The sequence below is a fragment of the Emydura macquarii genome, unplaced genomic scaffold (assembly GCF_026122565.2).
Source record: "Emydura macquarii macquarii isolate MOO-44397 ecotype Brisbane River unplaced genomic scaffold, CSIRO-AGI_Emac_v2 contig_212, whole genome shotgun sequence".
Taxonomy (NCBI): Eukaryota; Metazoa; Chordata; order Testudines; family Chelidae; genus Emydura; species Emydura macquarii.
The window spans coordinates 2379816-2405274 of record NW_027130349.1 but is presented as its reverse complement, the minus strand read 5'-3'; the positions used below and the strand labels follow the sequence as shown (position 1 = coordinate 2405274).

General features: G+C 37.6%; 1 protein-coding gene across 3 annotated transcripts in view; it reads right to left on the bottom strand.

Moving 5' to 3' along the window:
* Positions 1 to 25459, bottom strand: part of CDH2 (cadherin 2) — a 162342-nt gene that overhangs the window by 49497 nt on the left and 87386 nt on the right. For all 3 annotated transcript variants that reach the window (XM_067546279.1, XM_067546288.1, XM_067546299.1), the window contains one exon: positions 755 to 981. In XM_067546279.1, coding sequence (XP_067402380.1) covers positions 755 to 981 — 227 coding nt within the window. The remainder of the gene's footprint in view (positions 1 to 754; positions 982 to 25459) is intronic.

Sequence of the window (25459 nt, the reverse complement as noted above, 5' to 3'; positions counted from 1 at the left end):
AGGTTAAAATTGAACCTACCAATATAAAATTATGTTACTTCGTTTTGGCTTATATTGGTTTCCACCAGAGGGAGACTATCTTCCCTAAAAGTAGAGCTAGAATCAAACAATTTACAGTCTCCAATTTGATTATTAAGGGACAATACAAACCCAAAACCCTATGGCAGGAATGCTTTCCTGCTACTGCTGTAAATCTCCAGTTCCAATATAATCTTGATGGATGGAATTCTAGCAGAGAATTGTTTATTTTGCGGTTAAATGTAACTGCTGGAATAAATACTGTAATGCTTTCAAGCAATTCAAAATAAAGAAATGACTACTTACAATTTAAATTCAGATACAAATCTCAAACCGTACAAACAAAACGTTCAAATACAAATGATTTCTGGATATTGAAACTGATATGGGTTTCCATGACTTTAGGAGGACTACAAAATAATACATCAGGGGTTGTCAATAGGCAGACCGTGGACTAAATCCAGACCACCAGACACTTTTGAATGGACCCTAGATTTATTGTATTTATTTATTTATATCATTATTATTATTATTTTCTCTACAGTCTGGACCTTGACCAAGAAATTTGGACCTTGACAAAAAATAATTGACTACCCTTGTGATAGATTATGGAACATTATTTTTAAAGATTACAGCTGTACACTTATTTTTGCACTAGTTACCCATTAGCAGTAAGTTAGATGTGGAGGTGTCTAAAACCTATTTTCAGAGACATTTCCAAAGGCAAATATTTTACCTTCTCTGAGTGCTCTGCAAACGTTGGCTGGATGCTCAGCTTCACCACCACTTGCCACTGTTGCTGGGTTTCCTTGTCTTGAGCGTATACAATGAATTCTGTGGGATTTGTAGAAAGCTGAAAGCTTCTGGCTGCATATACCACACCATCTTCACCTACTCTAAAATCTGCTGCCTTGCTGCTTCCAAACTGTACTTTTCTCTTTTCGTCACAGCTTCTAAACCTCACTGTAAAACACAAAAACAATTGGGAATGTAAGAACTCTAAAAGACAGAGCCTGCTTAAACTCAACCATCAGCTAGCATTGTCAAGAACAAAAAAGCCCCATTCTCTGCAGACAAAAACTCACTGCCATTTTATCATTTTAAGTGCACACATTATTTAGGAATTAAAAAACATATTTTATGGGTCAGCCCATAAAATAGTGGCATCCTTCAGAGAGGGAAGACCAAGTTTTATTTCTCTGTCAGATTGCCTATTTTCCACTGCAGAGGCCTTGTCCTCCACAACTACCACATCCCACACAAAGGGGCAGAACTGATTAGTTCCAAATACAGTCCCAGCCTCTTTGACCTTGACTGGAATTACTCTCATTAATAAATATATATATATATATATGGTAGCTGAACTCAAGGGGCAAAGGCATTAGACTATTAAACTGAAGAAAATGTGGAGCTCTTCTAAGTGACACAGATGAACTCCTATCAAAGGAAGTTTTTCATATTCAAAACTTTTTAAAAAAGGATAGTTTTTTCATATCCAGAATTAGATTTCACTGTGACCCCATTAGACTTTCTGCAGAGAATGAGAAAAACAAGAGCACAAAAGAACATGCATTTTGAAAATTGAAACTGTCTTATTCCCATTATGAACTATTGAACTAGTGAAAAGGACTGAGCGGAGAGAAAGTAGTCAAATTGCTAGCATGAACTAAAATAATGCCCTGGCCATTTCTAGTTCGTGGCAATCATTATCACAAACTTGGTTTAGATTTCAGCACCTCCAGTGCTAATGATAGTGATGTAGCAGCCTAGAGGTCAGCACACAACCCTGGGAGTTAAACGTACTTTCTATTCCTGTCTCTGCCACTGACATGCTGTATTACTGTGGACAGCCCTGTGCCTCAGTTTCCCCATTTGTAAACGGGGAATAATAATACACGCGTACATCCACGGGAATGCTGCGAGTCTTAAAGGGATGCAATTCACTGGAAATCCAGTCAATTTAAAAAAGTAGATTAAAAGCAGTTGACTATTAGCCCCCTTTAATAATCATATTTTTCTATTTAAAAATATTTGCCTATTTACAAATGTTTTCCTCTCCTCTTTTGCTATGTGAAAGATCCACAGTGAAACAGTTAGTGAAGCAGAATATATACACAGTACTGTAAAATGCACAAAGTACAACTGAAAACAGATTTTTTTTCTCTCCAATTCCCTTCATTTCTAGTTATCTTCAGTGTTACTTGTAACAATAGTAGGTAAAAAATAAATATCAGATGAAAATGTGGCTGTAAAATTGATGATCTTCCTTTAATGTTTTCAGAGCATGTTAAGACCTTTAGATTGTATGAGCAACAGAAGTGCAAAACATTAATATGAAGGCTGGGCTGAAATAGATACCGAAGATGAATCCTATCCTGGAGCCTCATTTCAGTGACTGGACTTTTACACTGAACTGAATGATGCAGAAACTATAAGTCTCCATAAATCTAAAGGTTCCCCTCAAGACAAATCCCTGCTAAATGCTACAAATCATATGCTTTTTTTTTTTTTTTTAATGCTATAGTTATAAGAAGATAGGGAGAAGAGAGATTACAATTTTTGGTACTTGAATCCAAGGACTGGGACTGATGTTCAAATGACAGATAAAATTAGTTTCCTCACAAATCCTTTTGTGTTATCCAGGGTCTCACACATCTCCCTTCGACGACTAGAAAATTATATATATAAATAGAACTTTATTTCTTTTTTCAAAAATTCAGCAACATTCAATGGAAATGTTAAAAAGTCAGCTTTTTGAAGGAAAATTAATCAAGAACAGGCAGTGAGCTGTGATGTAAAACAGGACTTGATAACCCTTTCCAGCAGTAAAACCTGCTTGTATTGTTCTGCGGGAAGAAAAAAATTTCATTGAGAAATATATCAAGTTCCCACCATATCATTCCATTAGGGGGCAAAGTTTATTTCCTCCAAGGAAAAAGGCACATGAATGTCCATCGAACCTGGCAGATCTCTCAGAATCTGGGGAAGGACAAGGCCATTCGTGCAGAAGCCCTGAACTAGTTTGCCCTAGTTCTGCAGTAGTTCTGGCCCGTTATCCCTGCCTGGCTCCCTGACAATGCTACAACACAGATCCCATGCTGTTTGTGTGGGTGCGCCACCAAAAATTTCACACATCTTTGGGCTCCACTAATTTTTTCTAGGCAAGTTCCCTGGGTCCCACCTACCTCATAAAATACAGCCATTCCCTTCCCCAACATGGATCCACAGATTTATGAAAAGGGCTCTGCCAGGTCTAGAGCTGGAAGGGGGAGTGTCATAGGGCAACACAGCCCCCATTCTGCATGGGAGGGAGGAAAGCCACATATGGAGGATTCCCTTCCAGGATTTGAGCCAAGCTAGTAACTTCCTATTCCCTTAACCATACTACTTCGTTACTTACCCCAATTTACCAAGGCAAGGTCATATTCTGAATTGCAACAGCTGGCCAAAGAAATACATGTATTCTAAATCAAACAAAATAATTGGCTACAGCAACTCTGTCATTATAAAGAAATCATTATAGTCCTAATTAAACATGCTTCTGTGTTCTGACCTTCTAACCAGAATACAACCCCACACTAGACTCTATTAACTATAGAAATGTAAGAATAAAAGTGCCCAGAATGAGTCGTCTTAATTATTTTGTAATCTATTGCAATATCCTCAAAACGGCATTCAAATAAACTAAGATAACAATAATCAACATTCAGCTCTAGACAATGCCATTAAGAGTAGTTGTGAATCCAATTTACAAATAATCAGTTCATCTGTAGGGCTCTATGGAAAGTAAAACTTTGTGAAGATCTTCTCAATTTTTTTTTAAAAAACCATTTCAAAAGTGAGCAATCAAAACAGAATGGGACAGAAGCTAGGGAACCTAAGAACACATCTTCATGCTGGCTCTGCTCCAATGAAGATGCAGCTCTCACAGTATGGAGGAAGCTATGTAAGACACTTCATTAAAAACAGCAAGTTTGAAAGGATCAGCAAGGAGTCAGAACCATGCACAACATGACCCATGAGTCTTTGTCAGCCTTCCCCCACCAGCTGTGGCTACTCCATGGACTCGCTACTTAACATGGGTTTCCTATTGCAAGGGAAAGGGAATAATGAGATTCATCGGTGGATCTTAGGGGCATGAGTGAGAGTTGGGGGGTGGGGGAGTGGGGAAACGTAAATTGTAACTTGATTTTTTTTCTTTTTTAAAAGTAAAACTTGAACACTGCAATGAGTATGGGTCAAATGAACTATTAAGGTATCAATTATATGAAAAAATAATATTTTAAAAGCATTTTTCATTGATTTGATGCATCCAATTTTATATACCAAAATTCATGAGAAATTGAAGGATTTTTTCCCTACCTTTTCTCAAATAGGTTTTAATAACTTAAAAAAATAAATAAATAAGTAAGCTGCTACAACCTTCATTGATATTCTTCCTCCAGGCAACTATATGTTATGAAATTCAATGAAAACCCTTGTCTTTTGACAGCACCTTGCGAAAAATATATAAAATTATCAGTTCCCTGGCAGAATTATTCTCTTGAAAAGAGCACACATTAACAAATTACACAGAAGTATAACTATTCATAATTAAATTACCTTGACAGAATACCGTTTGAGCACTAGCTACCTTTTCCTCTAATGCATGACTATCAGTCTTGTAAATTTGATTCAGTTTAGTTTGCTTCATTTTTCAGTGCTCAACTGGTATCAACAATGATGGAATCATAATTATTTGTTTTCAATGATACTTAATAGTGAGGATTTTGTAGAAGTAGTAAAAAAACATTTTTCATTGAGAATAGACATTGCTGGTATTAATCATGTTTTGAACACCTTGAAAGGGATGCATATTTCCAAAACAATGTAATTTTAAAAAAACCCATAATGCATATTTTCACTTTTAAAAGATTTATCAGCTACGTTTTTACAGCACATTGTCGTTTCAATGCCAACAAAAATAACAGATGTTTACATAGTCTTTTTGAATTCTTTATTAATGGTATCCACATAAATAATCAAACATAAATCTCTGCAAATTATAAGAAGCAGATTAATTAATTATGAAAGACTGAAATTTAATTTTCAAAAAGTCTTAGACCACAATCCTACCAACACTTACACACATACTTAACTTTAATTATGTGAATATTTCCATTGACGTGAATGGGACTACTCATGAGTTTCAAGTTACTCCTGTGCGTAAGTATTTGCAGGATATAGGCCTTAATCCCAGAGCAAAATTTATATTTATGTTATTGTTATTTGAATTGTTATTGTTTTACTGTTAAATGTGAAGTATTTTAAAATGTAGACAATCTGACAGTTTTGAACTTAGACAGTAAATAAAATCTTTTAATTGGGGATTGCTTTTTATTGTATGACAACCAAAACAAATATATTTGTTGCCTAAAAGGGAAAAAATTGAACCTCTGCAATCACAAAAAGATAAGCTGAATTCCTGCATCTCCATGGTATTAAATAAAGCTCTCAAATTAAATTTTCTTGTATGCAATTAACAAAAACATGTCTTAATGTGTAGTGTACAAAACCTGAAGTACTACTAAACATGCAATTTCATTTAAGGTATTACTCACTAGAGAACTAAACCATTCACACGCTCCTGTCTAATGAAATGAATGATTCATAATATCTGTAAAATACATCTCTACTCTCATGTACCTTACTAGTAACCTTTAATTGTATAAGGAATAATGCTAGTTAATTGAAATATACTTTCAGCTGCTCCATTAACATTTTGGTTTGCAATTTGACAGCCTGCTCCTGCGATCCTCTCTCAGGCAAAATTCCCATTGAAATCAATGGGAGTTTTAACTAAGGATTGAGCAAAAGAGTACAAGAAATGGGCTATGTTGCTATCATCATAAATATACTTTCAAACAAAACATTAATATATAACTTCATTTATTTGTGTTCATCCCAAGACAGTCAGGGTTACTTTGCCATTTGGATTTTTCAGCTTTAAAATGCCTGCTGTCTAAAGGCAGTAATATAGTTCAACGTTTGTTTTCATTTGCAGAAAAATATATTACTTATCTTAGCCTAATGTTGTCCTCAGAGCTAATGTCCACATAGTAGCTATTTTGGTAATTATAATTTCCAAATGCTATTAAACATGTATTTCGCAAAAATAGCAAACAAAATATGTCATAAAATGGAAAACCCAGATATATTTAATCCACCTAGGATCACTTCTCAGTGAATCAAACAAATAGCAAAAAAAGTAACCATGATACAATTACATATCAATTACCTAGTCTGCACAGTTCTAGTCACCTTTCTTTACCTTTGACAGTATAAAAAAAACATTTAGGAACACTCTGCCTAGATTTCTGACAGTCTACAGATTTTTATCATCTGAACACTGTACCATTTCCAAAAAGAAAGGGCGATTTAGTAGACCTTCCTACATTTGTGGATAGGAAAACTGGAAAAAATATTTAAAAAAAAAATAAAATCTATTGCTTTATAATATTGTATTTTGTCACAAAGACTAGTTACCGCTTTATTTGTAAGAAGATCTATTACTCCCAATTTATGCATGTGACTAGAACCCCTCATATTTCAACTCGTGGTACTCCAGATTGATACAAGAAATGCCCATGAGACATCCCTCAGTACAAATAGAGGTAACTTTCATGTAATAGATAAAGTTAGATTATTGTAGGATTATTGTAGTTGTGAAGAAGTATATTCTAGCCTGCCTTATGCATCAAACACAGCACTTCCAGCTAAGGTCAGATTTCAGAATCTTTATTACCGATGATGTACACAGCAGAAAACACAAGTTTGGTTTCTGGACAACAGGATGAGCTGCAGTAATTGAAGTTATAAAAATTTTGTGTATTCACTTGTAAGATAAAAGCAAATGTAAAAGGGTCCTAAAGCCCAGGCTCCAGCCCAAGCCCGGAAGTCTACACTGCCCTGCAGCCTGAACCGAATGAGCCCGAGTTGGCTAGAACAGGCCAACTGTGAGTGTCTAGTTCTGTGTAGACATAGCTTATGTGCTCCATTCTAACACCTTTACTTATGTTGAGTAGTACTTAACTTCAATTGGTCATATGCACTACATATGATACAATGGAAGTTCAGCTGCTTATTAAGGGCCATATGTAGGTCTTTGATTGCAAGCCCTCTATTCTCGCATAATGCTCTGCAAATATGTGCAAACTCAGGGCAGGACTGTGAAACCATTACTCACAATGATTTGTAGTTATTCATACAATCAATAAAACTGAAATCAGTTGTACCATTCATTTGAGTTATTGCTCATCAATTTTAAGGGTTTCACAATCTGATCCTTAGTAGCTCAGCTTTCCACATCTCCATGCTGTAAGGTTCCCTTACCCAGTTCACTAATCCTTTAGTTAAAACTGTACTAAAATAAAGGCTTAAAAACAACTTGAGGTACATATCAGTTTAAACCTACTGCTAGTACACAAGTGTTACTCTGTGAAATTTGTTCACTTTTACACTGTGGATTAATTTTAAGGGCAATCTCCAGACAAAAATACTTTGTGCCGGTTTTTGTAATTTTTTCCATTCAGTACAAGAGCTAATTTGTTTCCAAGTAACAATTCTATGCACAACAGTATATGCATCATCATCAAACATGCACAGTATACTAAGGACTGTTGTGCCAGCCAGAGTGCCCACAGTTGATGGCACTGCACCAGGCATCGTGGTATATGGTTATTCTAAAATAATGAACTTGCAACACAATCTGGGTATCTATGTAGAGAGAGGGAGAGAGACAGAGAGAAGTTTCACCTTTATTTTTCTTATTCTCTGTGCAGTTTTTAATTTTAATTTAAAAAAATACACTTTCAGCTGTACTGAATATTTGTGTTGCAAAACGTAAATGAGAAATATTGAAGCTAAAGCATGACTTATCACTTTTTAAAATCAAATTTTTACATTCAATGCTACTTTGTTTCCTCCTTTATTTTTAAAGTTACCTGGGAAAGAAAATACTATCACAAGATCGTTCAATCCTTAAATTCACAGTGAAAGACTTGCACCGTTCTTTAATAGAACATGTCACTTACTTTCCATTTCCCATAATCCTCTTTGCTTGCTGAACAAAGTCATAATCGGCATGCCAGAATGAAAATAGGGATAAAGTTCTTTCTGTTTGATAGAAATGCCTATGCAGCTTTTCAAAACAGGAATACTGGCCGTCAGCAAAACACAGATTTGGTATCTCAAACAGAGCCCAAATTACATCTGATTCACTGATCCTTTTCAATTCTTTTCCCTACCACTCACTAACACAAAATCTTTCTGAGCTCTGACATCCCTTTTGTCTTCATTTCAGAAAAAAATCGAATACAATAGAAGAGAGTAAACATCTTGGGGTGAAGAGGGAAAATGTTTATAATTAGACAATTACATTAGTTTTAAAATATATACATATTTAGAGATTGCAGTCCATCAGTTCACATTATTTAACACACTGTTGGTAAATATGACCATATACACCACTGCAGAGCTCTGCTGGAATTTTTTCTAAATGGTGCTAGTTGGAAGAAAACTCAGTAATAACTATCATTTTTGTACTCTAGAGTGTGCAATACACCTGCAATACTTTCTCAAGTATACAATTCTAGACAGTAATAAAAAGCAGGATTAAACACTAATCTCACGTACCCACAATGCATCAATTCACTACAAAAGCTAAAATCCAATTTGGTAATTAAAGAATATCTGTTGAACAGTTAGACCAGGAGACTGAGGGGAAAGGGTAGCCTTACACATTGCCAGCAGAAAATAGACCAGCTTCAGAGTTTAGACACTAGGAATGGACATTTCTTTGTCTTCAATACATTTTAGAATAATGGCTTCTTTTCTAAGGCAATTTTGTGTGGCTAAAGAAACTTGAGATGTTACTATTTGTCACCACACTGTAGAAGTTAGAAGGCAGTTTAATAGCAATAAAAATAATTACATATTAAATTATAAAAGGAAAACAACCAATGCTTTCTGTTTCTTTTTACTTATCCCTAGAAAATGCAAATGACAGCTCCTTCATGCCCCCAAATACAAAAGCCCAGGGTGAAGGAGAGAGTAAGTGTCTGTGCCCTCTGCTATTTAATTCTAGTTCCAGTTCCTTCACTGTATTTTCTCTCATCTCTATATATTCAGGCTCCGAGTACTATTTTATTTTTTGCTCTTCTCGTCCTTTGGTCTCATACTTTTTCCTTCCCCCTCAGTTTCCTATTTTCGTATTTTATGATTTTGTTTTTTTATCATCACATAGCCTCTCTTTGCCCCATCTTTCAATCTACACACTCTCCACTCTAAATGGAAGTGTTGTTGCTGTCCTGCCAGTAGACTTGCACCTTTCAATCATGCGCAGTCAGAGTGAGTCTATCACTTCATGTGATCTGACTCTAAGTATAGGGTAGGGGTGGCTTGAGAAGTGGGGCTTTGCAGGCTTAGCAGTATGAGAGAGGCCTCGTGTTGCTCCTTGGTTGGTACACATGCTTCTCATGCGTGGATGAGACAATGGTATTCTTAAGAAGGACTTAGGTTTGTTAGGAACTGTGAAACCTTTTGAGAAAGGAGGACCAACACCAATATATAACATTAAAAAGGTCATAGAGGAGTTTTTAAACTAAGGGCTGGGGGAAAGTCAAGAGGTGCAGAGGAGCACGTGATTTGGACAGACACATCCCGTAGGGGAAGATTCATTTAAGGGGATACTCTGTGTACTGGTAAAGAGAAGAGGATAGAAGTACAGCTAGGATCTCAAGAGAAACAGTCAAATGAAAAGGAGTCCCATTCAGTTATATCACATGAAGGCAGACAACTAAATATCGACAATTTTTAAAAGTGCTTGTATATAAATGCAAGAAGTCTAAATACTAAGATGGGTCAACCTGAGAGCTTAGTATTAAATGAGGATACTAATATTATAAGCATCACAGAAACTTGGTGGAATGATGATAATCAATGGGACATAGTAATACCAGGGTACAAAATATATAGGAATGAGAAAGTACCTGTCGTGCTGGTGGGGGAGTGGCAATATATGAGAGAGAAAGCATAGCGTCAAATATAGTAAAAATCTTAAATCAGAAAATAGTACCACAGAATCTCTATGGATAGAAATCACATGCTTGAGTAATAAAAGGATAGCAGAAGGAATATACTACCGACCACCTGATCAGGATGCTGACGGTGATTGTGAAATACTCAGGAAGATTAGAGAGGCTACAAAAAAAGAAAACCTAATCATAGTGGTGGATTTCTACTGTCACCATATTGATTGGGAACATGTCACCTAAGGATGGGATGCAGAGAGAAAATTTCTAAACACCATTAATGACTGCTTTAGCTTGTCCTGGAACCCAGAAGTGGAGAGGCGATTCTTAGTCCTTAGATCTGATCTAAGAAGTGAATACAGTTGAACTGCTCAGAAATGGCAACCATAATGTACCTAAATTTAACATCCTTGTAAGAGGAAAATAATAATTTAAAAAAATCACCACAGAAGCATTTAGTTTGAAATAGGGGAACTACACAAAATTGAAGAGGCTAGTTAAATGGAAACAAAAACAAACAATCACAAGAATGAAATGCCTGCAAACTGCAAGGAAACTTTTTAAAAACACCAAAATAGAGCCTATAACTATACATATTAGAACACCCCTCTCAATAAAAAAAATTAACCATCAGAGGACCGAAAAAATGACACCATGGCTAAACAAAAGTCAAAGAGGAGCTTAGAGACAAAAAGATATCCTTTAAAAACTGGAAGTCAAATCCTACTGAGGAAAATTGAAAGGAAAATAAACTCTGGCAAGTCAAGTGTAAAAATATAATTAGGCAGGCCATTGACAAATCTGAGGAATTATTCAAGGTTGAGGTCAATCAAGGATTTTGGAACAAACTGATTAAACTGTAATAAGTTCCCAGGACCACATGGTATGCACCCAAGAGTTCTGAAGGAACTCGTATATGAAATTGCAGAACTACTAAATGTGGTATGTAACCTATCGCTTAAATCATCCTCCGTACCAGATGGCTGGAGGATAGCTAATGTAACACTGATTTATAAAAAGGCTCTACTGGTGATCCTCACAATTATAGGCAAGTAAGCCTAACTGGTTGAAACTACAGTAAAGGACAGAATTATCAGACACAAATATGAACATGATATGTTGGGGAAGAGACAACAAGCTTTGCGTAAAGGGGAATCATGCCTCACCAATCTATCAGAATTCTTTGAGGGGGATCAACAAACATGCAGATAAAGGTGATCCAGTAAATATAGTGTACTTGGACTTTCAGAAAACCTTTGACAAGGTCCCTCACCAAAGTCTCTTAAGCAAAGTAATCAGTCATGGCATAAGAAGGAAGGTCCTCTCATGGACCAGTCCCTGGTTAAAAGACAGGAAACAAAGGACAGGAATAAATGGTGAGTTTTCAAAGTGGAGAGAGGTATACAGTGGGATCCCCCAAGGATCTGTACTGGGATTAGTGCGGTTCAACATATTCATAAATGATCTGGAAAAAAGGGTAAATAGTGAGGGGGCAATGTCTGAAGATGATACAAAATTACTCAAGATTGTAGTCTGCTTTGGACTTAAGAATAACAAAGAGATCTCACAAAACTGAAGTGACTGAGTAACAAAATGGCAGACAAAATTCAATGTTGATAATTGCAAAATAATACACACTCAAAAACAATCCCAATACATACAGAATCATGGGGCCTAAATTAGCTGTTACCACTCAAGAAAGATCTTGGGGTCACATTGTGACTAGTTCCCTGAAAACATCTGCTTAATGTGCAGCAGCCGACAAAAAAGCTAACAGAATGTTAGGAAGCATTAGGAAAGAGAGAAATCATAAGACAGAAAATATCATAATGCCACTATATAAATCCATGGTACGCCCACCTTGAATACTGCCATCAGTTCTGGTCGCCCCATCTCATAAAAGATATATTAGAATTTGAAAACGTCCAGAGAAGGACAACAAAAATGATTAGGGGCATGGAACTGCTTCTATGTGAGGAGAGGTTAAAAAGACTGGAATTGTTCAGCTTTGAAAAGAGATGACTAAGGGGAGACATGATAGAGATCTATAAAAATCATGAATGGTGTGGAGAAAGGGAATGAGGTGGTATTATTTACCCCTTCACATAACACACGAACCAGGGATCACCCAATGAAATTAATTAGCAGTAGGTTTAAAATAAGAAAAGGAAATACTTCTTCTCACAATGCATAGTCAACATGTGGAACTTGTTGCCAGGGGATGTTGTGAAAGCCAAAAGCGTAAGAGGCCTAAAAAAAGAATTAGATATGTTCCTGGAGGATGGCTATTAGCCCAGATGGTCAGGGAGCAAACCCGTGTTCTCAGTATCCCTAAACTTCTGACTACCAAAAGCTGGGACTGGATGATAGGCATTGGGTCACTCGATAAATTGCTCTATTCTGGTCACCCCCTCTGAAACATCTGGCACTATCTTATGTCAGAAGATAAGATACAAGGCTAGATGGACAATTGGTCTGACCCAATATGACCATTCTTATGCTAATCTCACCAGCACAGCTGGCTGGCAGCTCTCACAGATGGTCAGCCTGCAGGGGTTTTAAAAAAAACAGAAAAAAGAGATACTGTATAAAACTGACAGGGATGATGAGACGGGCCCTGAAATATGGACATTCTCACTTTCTCTCTATAGTTTCTAGACTGCTTAACATTTAATCATTATCACCATAGTTCATTCTTATACAGTAGTTTTCCATTCATAGATCTCAAAACAATTAACAAAGAAAGGTGGATATCATCATCTTCATTATACAAATATGGAGTATGAGGGCTAGAGACAAAATGACTTGCCCAAAGTGAAACAGTGACTGAGTGTGTCTTTCATCACTTTTCTAATGCTTTTTGTATTATTTGTATTAAGACACTTGCCACTGGACTAGATCGCCTGTGTATTCAAGGACACACTAATATGTGGGGGAAATACTGCACTACAGCACCAGAGATAGATCAACACTTCGAGCTGGGGTGGTTCCCAGCTTGAGGTGAGAGACTTGCATCAGCTCTCATCAAACTAGTGCGCTAAGAATAGAGTGTAGCTGCAGCAGTGTGAGTGGCACGATAGAGTGGCCGTCCTGAACAAATGTCTAGGGTTTTAGAATGGGACCTACTTGAGGCAGCTTGTCTGTCCCACAGCTCGCATTGTTACACATACATTCTATTTTTACTGCACTAGCTTGATGAGAGCTAGCATGAGTGTGTCTCCTGAAGCCGGGAATCACACCCCCAGCTCAAAGTGTAGACATACCCTAGGAAAGTGATTTTCAACCTATTTTCATTTGCGGACCCCTACAAAAGTTCAAGTGGAGGTGAGGACCTCTTTGGAAATCTTAGCCATAGTCTGCGGACCCCCAGGGGTCAGCGGACCACAGGTTGAAAAACTCCGCTATAGGAGAGAGTCAATCAGTGTACTTCATATTTAGGGTGTTGGCCCCTCCCTTCTTGCAAAAAACAAAATAAAAAAATCCAATCCAACCAAGTTAACTTGAAGATCCTTCTGCCTGTGACTAGTAGGTGGGTTGTCCAGGTCAGAAGCAAATGTTCTGTAGAACCCTTAAAAAGTAGTCAGTACAGCACCAATGCCCTAACCAACCTTCGTGCAACCAACAAAATAAGTCCTACTATCCACGGCTGTATGAACACTAAAATATACATTTTAGTGCAGTTTTCAGCCTTGAATTCATTACTTTATATAGGCATTTTACATTTATAAGCACAGTCCCTATCCCAAGGTTCTGCAAGTTGTTCTGTGTGTGCGTGTTTGTCCGTCTCTGTCTATATTTATTGAGTTGCACCTCATTGAGGTGCATATTTGTGATGGAGGAATGCAACGAACCAGAGGTCATGTTGTTCTCTCCACCTGACTTGTGCCTCTCTGTCTGCTGTCCCATGCCCACCCTGGCCTAATTTGGCACAATCCAAAAAGACCTGCCACTGACACTCAAACATGCTGTGCTCAAAATTTTAGGAACTCTAAATATTTATAACAACAATGCAGTGGCTTCTATTAATCTTTAATACAGAGCAACAGTGTTCTGGTGATGCTTTTAATTCCCAGAAGTTAAGTTTTGTTTATAAATAGTATATTGTTCTTCAGAGAGTCTGGTGAACCTCCTGGAAAGTTTAATTAATGGGGAACACTGACATGGCTGTCTCATATGTAAGTATATAATGTACTTGGTATTATGCATGAGCATCAGTGTTTCCAGTCAAACTGTGAGTATGACGGAATTTAAGTGAAATAGAAATCTAGATGATTAAATTCAATTTTGCAGTCTACATTTTACACATGTGCACTATCTTATTACCTCAGCACAAAATCCTTAACTGTACAAAAATATACTACTTGATTTAACACGGTGATTTTATATTCAAAAGACAAAGAATGTGGAAGTGCAGTGTGGAAGAAAAACAGTGACAATCTAGCAATATTTATACTGAAGTATTAGAGAGATAGCAATAAAAATTATAAATACTAAGGATTATACTGTCAATGGATCATGCCCAGTCTATCTCAGGCAGAAAACTAGCTTTGGTGGATGCTTAATGTTACCTAGACTACCACGAGGAATTTTTTTTATTTATTAAACACTTGCGCACAGATATCTACCCATAAAAATCATCCAGTAAATTGGTAAACTCATGCAGTACATTTCACATACACAGACTGCCATAGACAGTTGCAAAATTTCAAACAAATTGTTCAAATGTATTTCATAGTACACAAACTAAAGATAAGAGAACTAGCAGTACTTAGACTGACAGTGAAATTGCTTGTATCTGAAGAGTATCAATTATGTTTTCATAGTTGCTTGAATATACTTTACACACACACACACACACACACACACACACACACACGCGCGCGAATGAAAACATAGCTATAGCCATTTATAATAGTAAATTTAAGGAGAGTGTGTCTGCAATGTAGTGATTAATAAAAACAAAAAAAGTATAATGATACCAAAGGCATTGATAAGGTTCTCATATTGGAAGGAACCTCCGTTAGTATTTAGATTTTTTCATTGTTGTGATGGTTCACCGAACCTGCTTGTTCTTAGAAATAAACAAAGAAGAGTTAATATTAGGCCTCACATTCATTACAAATGAATAAAATTAATTGGAGGGCTCTCCTGACACCACAAATCATGAAAGCTCAGCTATGTTTTATAAACCACTGCAGAATCTCATGGATGAATAACAGCCTTGTGTTCATTTTTAGAATTAGGCAATACTGAATATGTGCTTTTTAATTTTGAATTTAATTCTTTTGAACTAAAATGGTAAAGAAAAAGTATAATCTTTAGAAGAAATCTACTGCCTAAACACTCTGCAGTGACTGGCACTCTATGAATACCATGGATGATTGATTATCTATGAAAGAAAGGGTATCACATCCTCATTGACATCAAAAGGGCAACACTCCCACTTCTTGCTGGCCCAGTAAGCAGGAAAGAAGAGGAAGAAAAATATGGGTCTCTGGTGTGTCAGCACAAAGAAATACCACTAGGTTACCAGACCAGCTTTGTTATTCATATTAATTAGAGTTCTTTGAAGGCCATATTTTTGAGATTGTCATGTTAGTTCACTTTTGCCTTAGACTCAGGTTTCTTTGCAAAATATGTTAAATTACTGAATTCTTTTACACAAGGCTCACCTGGCAGTAAAACAGATAAAAATACTGATTGTAGAAAGCAATTATATCGGGTCTTTCATCTCCATGCCTAACTACACCATAAAGTTCAAGCCCTCGAAAATGTGAAGAACAGGTAATTGTGTTTTTGTTTGAGAAAAGTCAAACTACAAGTGATAATTATTTTTTTTCAAAGACAACTATCCAATCTAGGAGACTACAAAACTGCAAGGCTCAAAAATAATCCTCTTGAAATAGCATAAACAGAGAGTAACCAAAACTAGACCAAAAAGGTGTTATGTTAATAAAAATAACTGATATAATTGTTTTCTTGTTGAAATGCAGATGAGTGCAACAGCTATACAACATGAATACATATGGTAATACAGGAAGGGAGAAGGATCCTTGGATGTGAAATGCAACCCAAATTAAGACGTATTTTAAAAGATTGTACCAAGACAATGCTTGTGCAAATGTATGCAATATATTCCAGGTAACATCTTGTTAGGGAACAAACTGCCCGAGACCTGGCTGAATATGCTTTAATTTAACCATCATGATTCCTTCTACCCACTGAAGAAATAAAAAGGGAAATGAACAGACATTTTGATATATTTCAAGATGTGCTTCCTGTGACAAATGAAGCAAATTTTTGTATGGACTTTCCAGTGGGTCTTGCTAAATGCAAAATAGAAGACAGGGTATTTGAGATTCACCTCGTGTTGGATTGGCATATTGGGTAAAAATAGCAGGGAGGTTGATTGATGAAAGTTCAGATAAAATTCTACTTTTAGAAAAAGGTAGATTATTACCTTTCTGAAATATATTGCAGGATGAACAAAATTGCAAGAGTTTGAAAACCCCCGATTACATGTGCCACAATGAAAATCTTACTTGAGATGTTTTTCCTAAAAAGGATTTCATTAACACATTAGAAACAGTTCTTAACCTGCTATTGCGTATTGCCAGGAATTCTCTTTGATAAGCAGCAATATATTTTGGTCTATGAATCCATGAGGATACTAGGTCACGATACTGCAAAGTTTCGCATTTCTCAGTAAACACTACTGTGTAACATCTCTTTTCAAACACATCAGGAACTTGTTTGCCTCCCACTACATAGATTGTATACTCTTGAGGCTGCAATTGTCTACTTTACTCTACAGTAGAGGTTCTCAAATTGTGGGTTGTGACCTCAGGGGGTTACAAGGTTATTATGGGGAGGGAGGTTGTAAGCTGTCAGCCTCTGCGCATGCCAGTAAGGATGTCATGGCATAGGTGGGTCATCACAGCCTCGAATATTTTCAAAGGGGGTCCCAACAAAAAAAGTTTGAGATCCTGTGCTTTACACTGACTAGCACAATAGGGTCCTGATCTTTGATGGAAATAGGTACCACTGAAATATAAATAATACTAATAATTACCATAAGAGAAGGAGTTGTACCATGCATGTACCAACATTGGATGATGGAAATGCAATTTTTGGTAATTTACAAAGAAAATAAGATGTTTGTTTTCCCTAAAGACCACTATTACTTGTCTTGCTTCTATTTCTTCCTCTTTTCCCAGCTATCTGAGGTCAGGTTGCCTACTCCATATATGCTCCCTCCTCTCATACACACTCAATCCACCATTTTCTTGGCAATTCTCTTGTTCTCTGCCTGCAAACTCTAGTCTCAAATTCCTCCTGGACAGGATTCCTCCTTCATTCATGCCCATACCATCTCAGCCTCCTTCCTTGAACTTCTCTATGATACCAGAGACCTTGGTCTCACTTATGAGGATATCATTGTGCATGTGGTCCAGCAATGTCACCTCCCACTCATTTCTATGGCTTCAAGTTTACTCAAGTGCCTCCCTTTGGTCACCCATGTCTTTGATCTGTACAGAAGAGCTGGTCTTAACCAGGGTTTTGAAACTGTTCCTTAAGTAGGCTGGGCCTCCGTTTATCATAAATAACTACACTTCATGAGCCAGACTTCCCCCACATTCAGGTGCCTTGCTTGCAGTTCTCTGTCATTTTCACCATTTTCCACTAACCAGCTCCTAAGGTAGGTAACCACAGAAACCTCATTTAGGTGCTGGCCCTTGGTGCTGATATTCATCTGTCTTGGTTACGTGAGAGTCACCCACATGACTTCAGTCTTTTCTTTACTCATTTTATAGCCATAGTTCATTAGTTCCCTATTCCAGGCCTCAATCACCTGGAGCAAATATTCCTCACTAATGGCCATTGGCATAATATTGTCTGCCTAGATAAACTTCTACCACCTTCCAGTTGGATTTGTTTACTTATGAAGTCCATCACAATTAAGAATAGTAATGAAATAAGCGCTGATCTTTGGTGAAGCCCAACCTTCATCTCACAACCCTCTGTTACACTGAAGGGTGCTGCACTTTTGTCATGGAACCATCATACATACCGATCACCATCTGGACAAAGTCCTCCAATACTCCATAGAATCATAGCACAGGCACCAGCAGTTGCCTGCATACTTTGTTGAATGCTTTCTCGGAATCTTTTCCACCAGCTGTCTAGCAATAAACATACCATCTGTCATCTCTTTTCCTTTTCTAAAATCAAACTGATCCTTTTCTACAATGGGCTCCACTTTTCAACAAATGCAGCTCTCTTTTATTCTCATTAACAGTTTTATGCAGTGAGACAACAGCTTAATTCTTCATTACTTCTAATTGTCATGTATGACACTTGTTTGTTTGCATATCAGTACCAGTATAGACTTTCTCCATTCTTTTGTGATTTTTTTCCTTTCCAAACTGCATGCAGGACTTGTGTGAGCCAGCATACACCAACACTCTCTCAAGGCTTTGATTATTTCCACCATGATGTCATCTGGACCTGCTGCTTTCCAGGTAACATCTTAAGTTGTACAGCCTTGACGTCTGCCTCTGACATCCATAATTATTGATTCGCATAATGGTAATATAGCATATGAAGTGTTCTCCTTATTAAGCAGATCCTCATAGTATTAATTGCCATCAGTTACATACCATGTCCTCTGTCATAAGCAGTTTGCCCCCTTTGTTCTTCAGGAATGCATTTTCACTCTATCTTCCTTTCTTTCGTTTCTTGTCCATGTAATCACATATGTTCTTTTTGGCAAATTGAAGGTAGTTGTTAAACTTATTATACAGCTTCCCTAAAGCTAAGTTTCTCACCTTTCTGACTGCTTACTTTGTTACTTACTTGGAGGCTCTATAGGTGGCAACCACTTCTTCTGAAGGCTTATTTTCCATCACCTTTATGACATCTCTTTAATTTCTTACTGCTTTCTGCACCACTTTTTTCCACCACCATTCTTTACCAGATTGTGGTCCACCCAGTTTAGCACATCCACATAGCATCTCAGCTTTTTGGATGAATATGTTCTTGAAGACACACCACTTCTCTTCTGCTGTTCTAATTTGGGGTGCGAAAGACTCGCTTGGGATAAACTTAAAATCATTAACCAACTTCCTCTGGTTCTTTCAGGATAGCTAGAAATCTATTTGCATGCTTACTCCACCACTTCGGTATGTATAAAGATGACTTTTTTCCTCTTACTACATTTTGGCAATCACAGACTGATGGTTAAATACATGTCAAGCAGTGCAACACCCTCTGTGTTCTGCAATCTCAATTCATACTGTCCCAGTATCTGCTCATAGCTTGATCAACTTGAGCTGGTATGAGCACTGAAGTCTCCTAGAATGAGCAGTAGTTCCGCTAGTCTGGCTATTCCCACTAGGTTCTACAAGCTTTGATTGACCTGTTCCTACTTTTCATCAGGGTAACCTTGCCATGGAGCCTATATTTATATGACACAAATTGTACTCCTTTAATGGCTATCTGAATACAAGTGAACAGTCATTCACCCTGATGATTTCCCAAATAGTTATGCCAAAAGAAACTGAGATGAAAAGCCACATCTGTAACCAAAAACCAAACATGATGGCTATTAGAACTGGTTTCTTCTCAGTTTCTCACAACGGTTTAAATCTGTAGAAAAAGCACATATGATCTTTTCTACTGGAGAGAACAGGCTGCATAGATGGTGCCAATGGGAGGGCTTCAGCTTCTTCTCATGCGATGCTGTCCCAGGAACATTGGTTGCTGGAAAAATCTGGGGACCACCTGACCAAGAAGGGGAAGAGCATCTTTGAGAATCAACTCATCAGTGTAGTGAAGAGGACTTTAAACTAAGATCAAAGGGGGCAGGTAACAAAAGACCACAGGTAAGCATTAAAAAAGATGACCTTAATGGAGAACTTGATGTTGGAGGGGGGACATGGAAAATTGCAATAGGGTCATAGGAACAACAAGAGGGATATCAAAGGGATTATCTGCTCAACATTTTAAATGTCTATACACAAATGCAAGGAGAATGGCGAATAAACAGGAAAAACTGGAAGCATCATTACATAAGCTAAATTGTGACTTAACTAGCATCACTGAGACTTGGTGGAACAAGTCTCATGACTGAAATACTAGTATAGAGGAGTACAGCTTGTTCAGGAAAGAAAGGCAGGTTAAAAAAGGAGGTATTGCATTACATATAAAAATATAGATACTTTTTCTGAGGTCCAGAAGGAGATGAGACACATACCAGTTGAAACATCGGTGAAGTCATGGTAAGAGTCTACTGTAGACCAGAAAAATCAGAAGAGGAGGTGGATGACGCATTTCTATAATAAATATTTTAATTATTGACTTGGATAGTGGAGTGCACAATATGCTTACAAAATTTGCAGATGACACCAAGCTGGGAGGGGATGCAAGCATGCTATAGGAAAGGATTAGATTCAAAATGATCTCAACAAATTGGAGAATGGGTCTGAATTCAACAAGATGAAATTCAATAAAGATAAGTGCACTTGGGAAGGAAAAAAGCACAACTACAAAATGGGGAATAACTGGTTAGACTGTAGTACTGCTGTAAAGTATATGGGGGTTATAGTGGATCACAAATTATGTCAACAATGTGATGTAGATGGAAAAAGGCTAATATCACTCTGAGGTATATTAACAAAAATGTCTTATAAGACACAGGAGGCAATTGTCTCGCTCTACTCAGCACTGGAGAGGCCTCTGCGGGAGTGCTGTGTTGAATTCTGGGCACCACACTTTAGAAAAGATGTGGACATATTGGAGACAGTCCAGAAGAGAGCAACAAAAATGATAAAAGGTTTAGAAAACTAGATCTACCATGAAATGTTAATAGACTGGACATATTTAGTTTTGAGAAAAGACAACTGAGGGGGAACCTGATAACAGTCTTCAAATATTTTCAGAGCTTGACCTGCAGCAAGTGATTTGGATTAGATATTAGGGAAAATATTGTAACTATAAAGATAGTGAAACACTGGACTAGGCTTCTAAGAGAGGTTCAGGAATCCTCATCACTTTAAGAACAGTCAGGACAAACACTTGTCAGGTTTACTTGGTCCTGTCTGGCACTTCTCAAGGTTCTTTCTAGACCTACATTTCTGTGTTTCTTGTCTCCTTTTGCCTCAAGAGAAGATTTCCAGTTTTCAAATGGAATTTATGACTAAAAGCATTACTGTACTTGAGAAAATACTTGCCTAGCACACCCTACCAGAATGACTACTTAATGAGAATGTTCTCTTTCTCTGCTGGGGTGCTTTTCTCCCATACATAGGACATTATTATGAACTTCTTGTATAAAATCATGTAAAATGTGGCATCTTGAAAGCTCATATAAGCAGATTCATGATCTATTGTTAAAGTTATTCATGACACACTTCTTTTTTCTTCCAGTGTATGAAGTGCAGTTCACCTCTAATAAATCTCAGGCACTTACTAGAACCATGATGTGTTTTTATATGCATATGAGAATACTTCTGGTCCATAAATGCATCAGTTTCAGCTATCTAGACTAGAGAAAGTCATTCAGCGAAACATACTGAATTTCTGTTGAAACAAAACTGCAGAGCGTGAAATAGCAACCTGTCATCAGACATCGGGAGCTTGATGTTCATCAATGGCAGCTAAAACAATTCTCCCCTCCCATGTATGTTTGAGCAAATTGACAATACCATCTGCATGGCAGTAGGAGTGCAAGCCTTGCAAATCTACTTACTGCACACCAGGACAATATTCAAACTCTTGATTGCTATGTGGGGTCTATTTCACTCTCTGAACAAGACTGTGTGATTTAGGAGTGAGAGAGATTAAAAAACTAAAACCACACTTGCTTTCTGATTGTATCATACTGTTTAATGCAGAGTTTTCCACTGTGATTGCTTTATTTGGGGACATCTTAAGGGAAAAGACAAGTTTGAAAATTGAGGTCCCCATTCAGCAAGGTATTTAAGGTCATAATGTTAAGTATGTGAGTAATCCCATTGAAGGTATGCATGTGCTTAAGTACTTTCTTGAATCAGGGCCTAATCATATGCTTAACTGCCATCCTGAACAGGGACGGAATTGCATGAATAAGGGCCCTAGTGAGATGAGAAATGAATCTGACCAAGTCAGTCAATTACACCATGTACTTACTGCATGTCCACACCATAAAACTTACAATGACATGGGGTATAGGCATGTAACACACAGATGAGATAGTAGCAGAGCTAAAATTATCTTATCTGTGTATACTGTGTCTGCCTTATACGATGGTGTATGCCAAAATTGTAACTCTTACAATACATATGAATGATTGATATTCTGTTCAGATTCTCTTCTCATAGCTTAAAATACGGTCTTTAAAGCTCACCTTCTGTGAGAGATGCATCACTTTAAATCAAAAGCAGTCAGTGGCAGTAGGAGACAGAAGCAGCCCTAAAAACATGAAATTGAGCAGCTATGGCCCTACATTAAGCATTTGAGCTAGATTTTAAAATACTGGCACGAAAACGCTGGTCATTTGCTTTGACAGGCTGCCAAGGGATGCCTGAATCCACTGAAAATTCAGTGCTATCCAGAAACAAGCATCTATTATTAAATAATCCTTGTAATTCTTTGAACACAAATTGGTGATTTTATAAAAGACAACAGACTGTGATATCACAAAGTCATAATGTCAATGTGAAAGTCCCGACAGGTTCATTGTCTCACATCAGGAAATCAACTAAGGTACATCCCATAGGTGCCATAACTGAGCTATGTACAATACCCGGCACCTGATGAAAGACGTTTGGGTCAGCAGCTAGCTAGTGAAATTAACAATGTTCTTAGCCCACAAGTACATGAAATGGCTGCTGCTCTTCATTAGCAACGTTTGACAAAGGTCATGACCCATTTCATTTCAAATGGACAGATGTGTCTTTTAGTGCCCACAACAGGCTTATGCCCATTATGAATGCAGTTAATCAATTTTCAAGAACTTCTTGTCCGCCTACAGGTGATTACCTTTTCACTTCACTTTTCAGTTGCAGTGGTGCCAAACCCCCCCCCCCAGTATTGCTCTTTCATTTGTACCAACAATTCCACAGAAATTGCCTAAATAGCCTAAGAAGTTTGGATGTATAAATGGTATAAGTGTGCAGTATCTGCAGCATGCACTAAGGAATGCATGTACTGGCTTTCTATCTGTTTCCAAATTACAGTCATTCTCTTCATCTTCAAGATACTGCACAGTTCTGCCTCTGCTACGTCTCAGCTTCGGTTTTTCTATTTCTTTGCTCTTGCTCTGTACTCTGCCAAATCAGCATGCTTTGGCAGTTCACAAATGATTCCGTATCTTTCCTCATGCTGCTCCCTGTGCATGACACCGCCTCACCTTTGTGTTTTAGGGCAAAAAATCCCTCAAATGATATTTAATTAGCTGGAAAAATGGTACTGCCCTTACCATGAAATCCAATATGTCCATGTTAAGTGGGGCAATGCTGGTGCTACATCAGCCTGCACCTGTTATGAGCCAACCAGTAGTTTTTCTCAGCCACTAACCCCTGCAACTTTCACCATGTTAGAGGGCCAGTTTCCCATCTCTTTTCCGTAGGCTAGTGCTTTCCGGTCAGCAAGCAGGGACATGAAAGGTCCAGCTGTTTTTTTCAAAGTTTCATTACAGAAGGGAGGACAGCTCTGAATAGGAAAACAGTCAGTTCTTCCTAATGAAGGCTGTAGGGGTATAATATAGAACATGAAAAGAAAAAAAACATCTCTGAAATACTATTCCCTTATAACGTGGGATAATGAACAACCTTAACCTATCCCATTTACATAAAGGCTTCCTACAGGAATTTCACGATTATTTCCCTGAACCAGACCAAATGGGAGAGAACTGTATTCAAAAACCCTTTCACAAAGGAATAAAAAATAGTTCTAAACTAGGCATGATTCCTCAGGAACAGCTGATCTTGTGGTCACATCTGATTCTTATCCAATCATCCAGTGCACACTGAAATTTGGAGGACTTTCCAACAGAAAATAGAACTAACTAGGTTTTAGCTGCCATCCAATTATCTCCTATTTTTAGTGTTTACATTCATTAGGATTAATGCTTTGTCTACACATAAAGGTGGTACCACTTTAACTGTATTGGTAAAGCAGTATTTACCCCACATTGGGTGAACTTGGTTATACCACTATAAAAGTATTCATATCCATTTAGTTATTCCCATACAGGAAGGGGAGTAAGCTGTGTTTCACCTACATTAATACTACATTTTTTGTTAAAAAAATACACCCATAAGTGAAATAGTTATATTGGTACAAAGTGTGTGTAGACTAGACCTAGTCTAGACATCTTCCTAATCCTCTCTGTTATACTGAGTACCATGCTCTGTGTTATTAGTTCAAATAAAGCAGTGGTAGGGAAAAAATATCAAATTTTTTTTACAGAGTTCAAAACTAGTCAAGGGCTATATGTGAAAAGAAGAAAGGAAATCTGAACCAGAATGAACAAGAAGCAAATAAATTAATAAAATAACCTTCAGAAAATGCAGGCATTCCAGCTACGGTTATGCTGAATAGTACACAATAACCATGTTCTTATCTAAAACACATTAAATAGGTTTTTTCACCCATATTCTCTGTCCTGACCAATGGAGATACTCCCTCTTGCTAGCCTCAACAGATCAAAACTGTAGTTGGACATGATAGTCATGCACTGGGAGGGTATTTGAACCTTAAAGGAAAGTACTCAGCTCAGCCCCCAGCAATCCTCTCACTGAATGACTGAGATTTTGCTTCTCTTTCAGGGAAAGCATGAATCTGCCCCCCCACAATTATTATTCATTATTATTACAATTATTGTAGCAGAGGATTAGTCATATTATAGAAACCACTAATAACCAAGTTCTGATCTGGGTCGAAAAAGAACGATTATTAACCTTGTAACTGTTGTTCTTCAAGTTGTGTTGCTCATATCCATTCAGAATTAGGTGTGCGTGCACGCTGCATGCACTGGTGCCGAAAATTTTTTTCCTAGTGGTATCCATAGGGCCAGCTCTAGCGCTCTCTGTCGTGGTGTGTGTATGCACTTGTATATAGGGTGCTGCCAGCCCTACTCCCTCTCAGTTCCTTCTTGCTGGAACTCCGACAGAGGGGAAGGAGGGTGGGTTGTGAATGGACATGAGCACATCTCAAAGAACAACAGTTATGAGTTCTTTCTTCTTCGAGTGCTTGCTCATGTCCATTCAGAATTAGGTGACTTACCAGCAGTGCCTCTAGAGGTGGGCAGGAGTTCATGGATGTGATGACTGCAGCACCGCTCTGCCAAACCCAGCATCGTCCTGCGCTTGCTATGTGAGGACATAGTG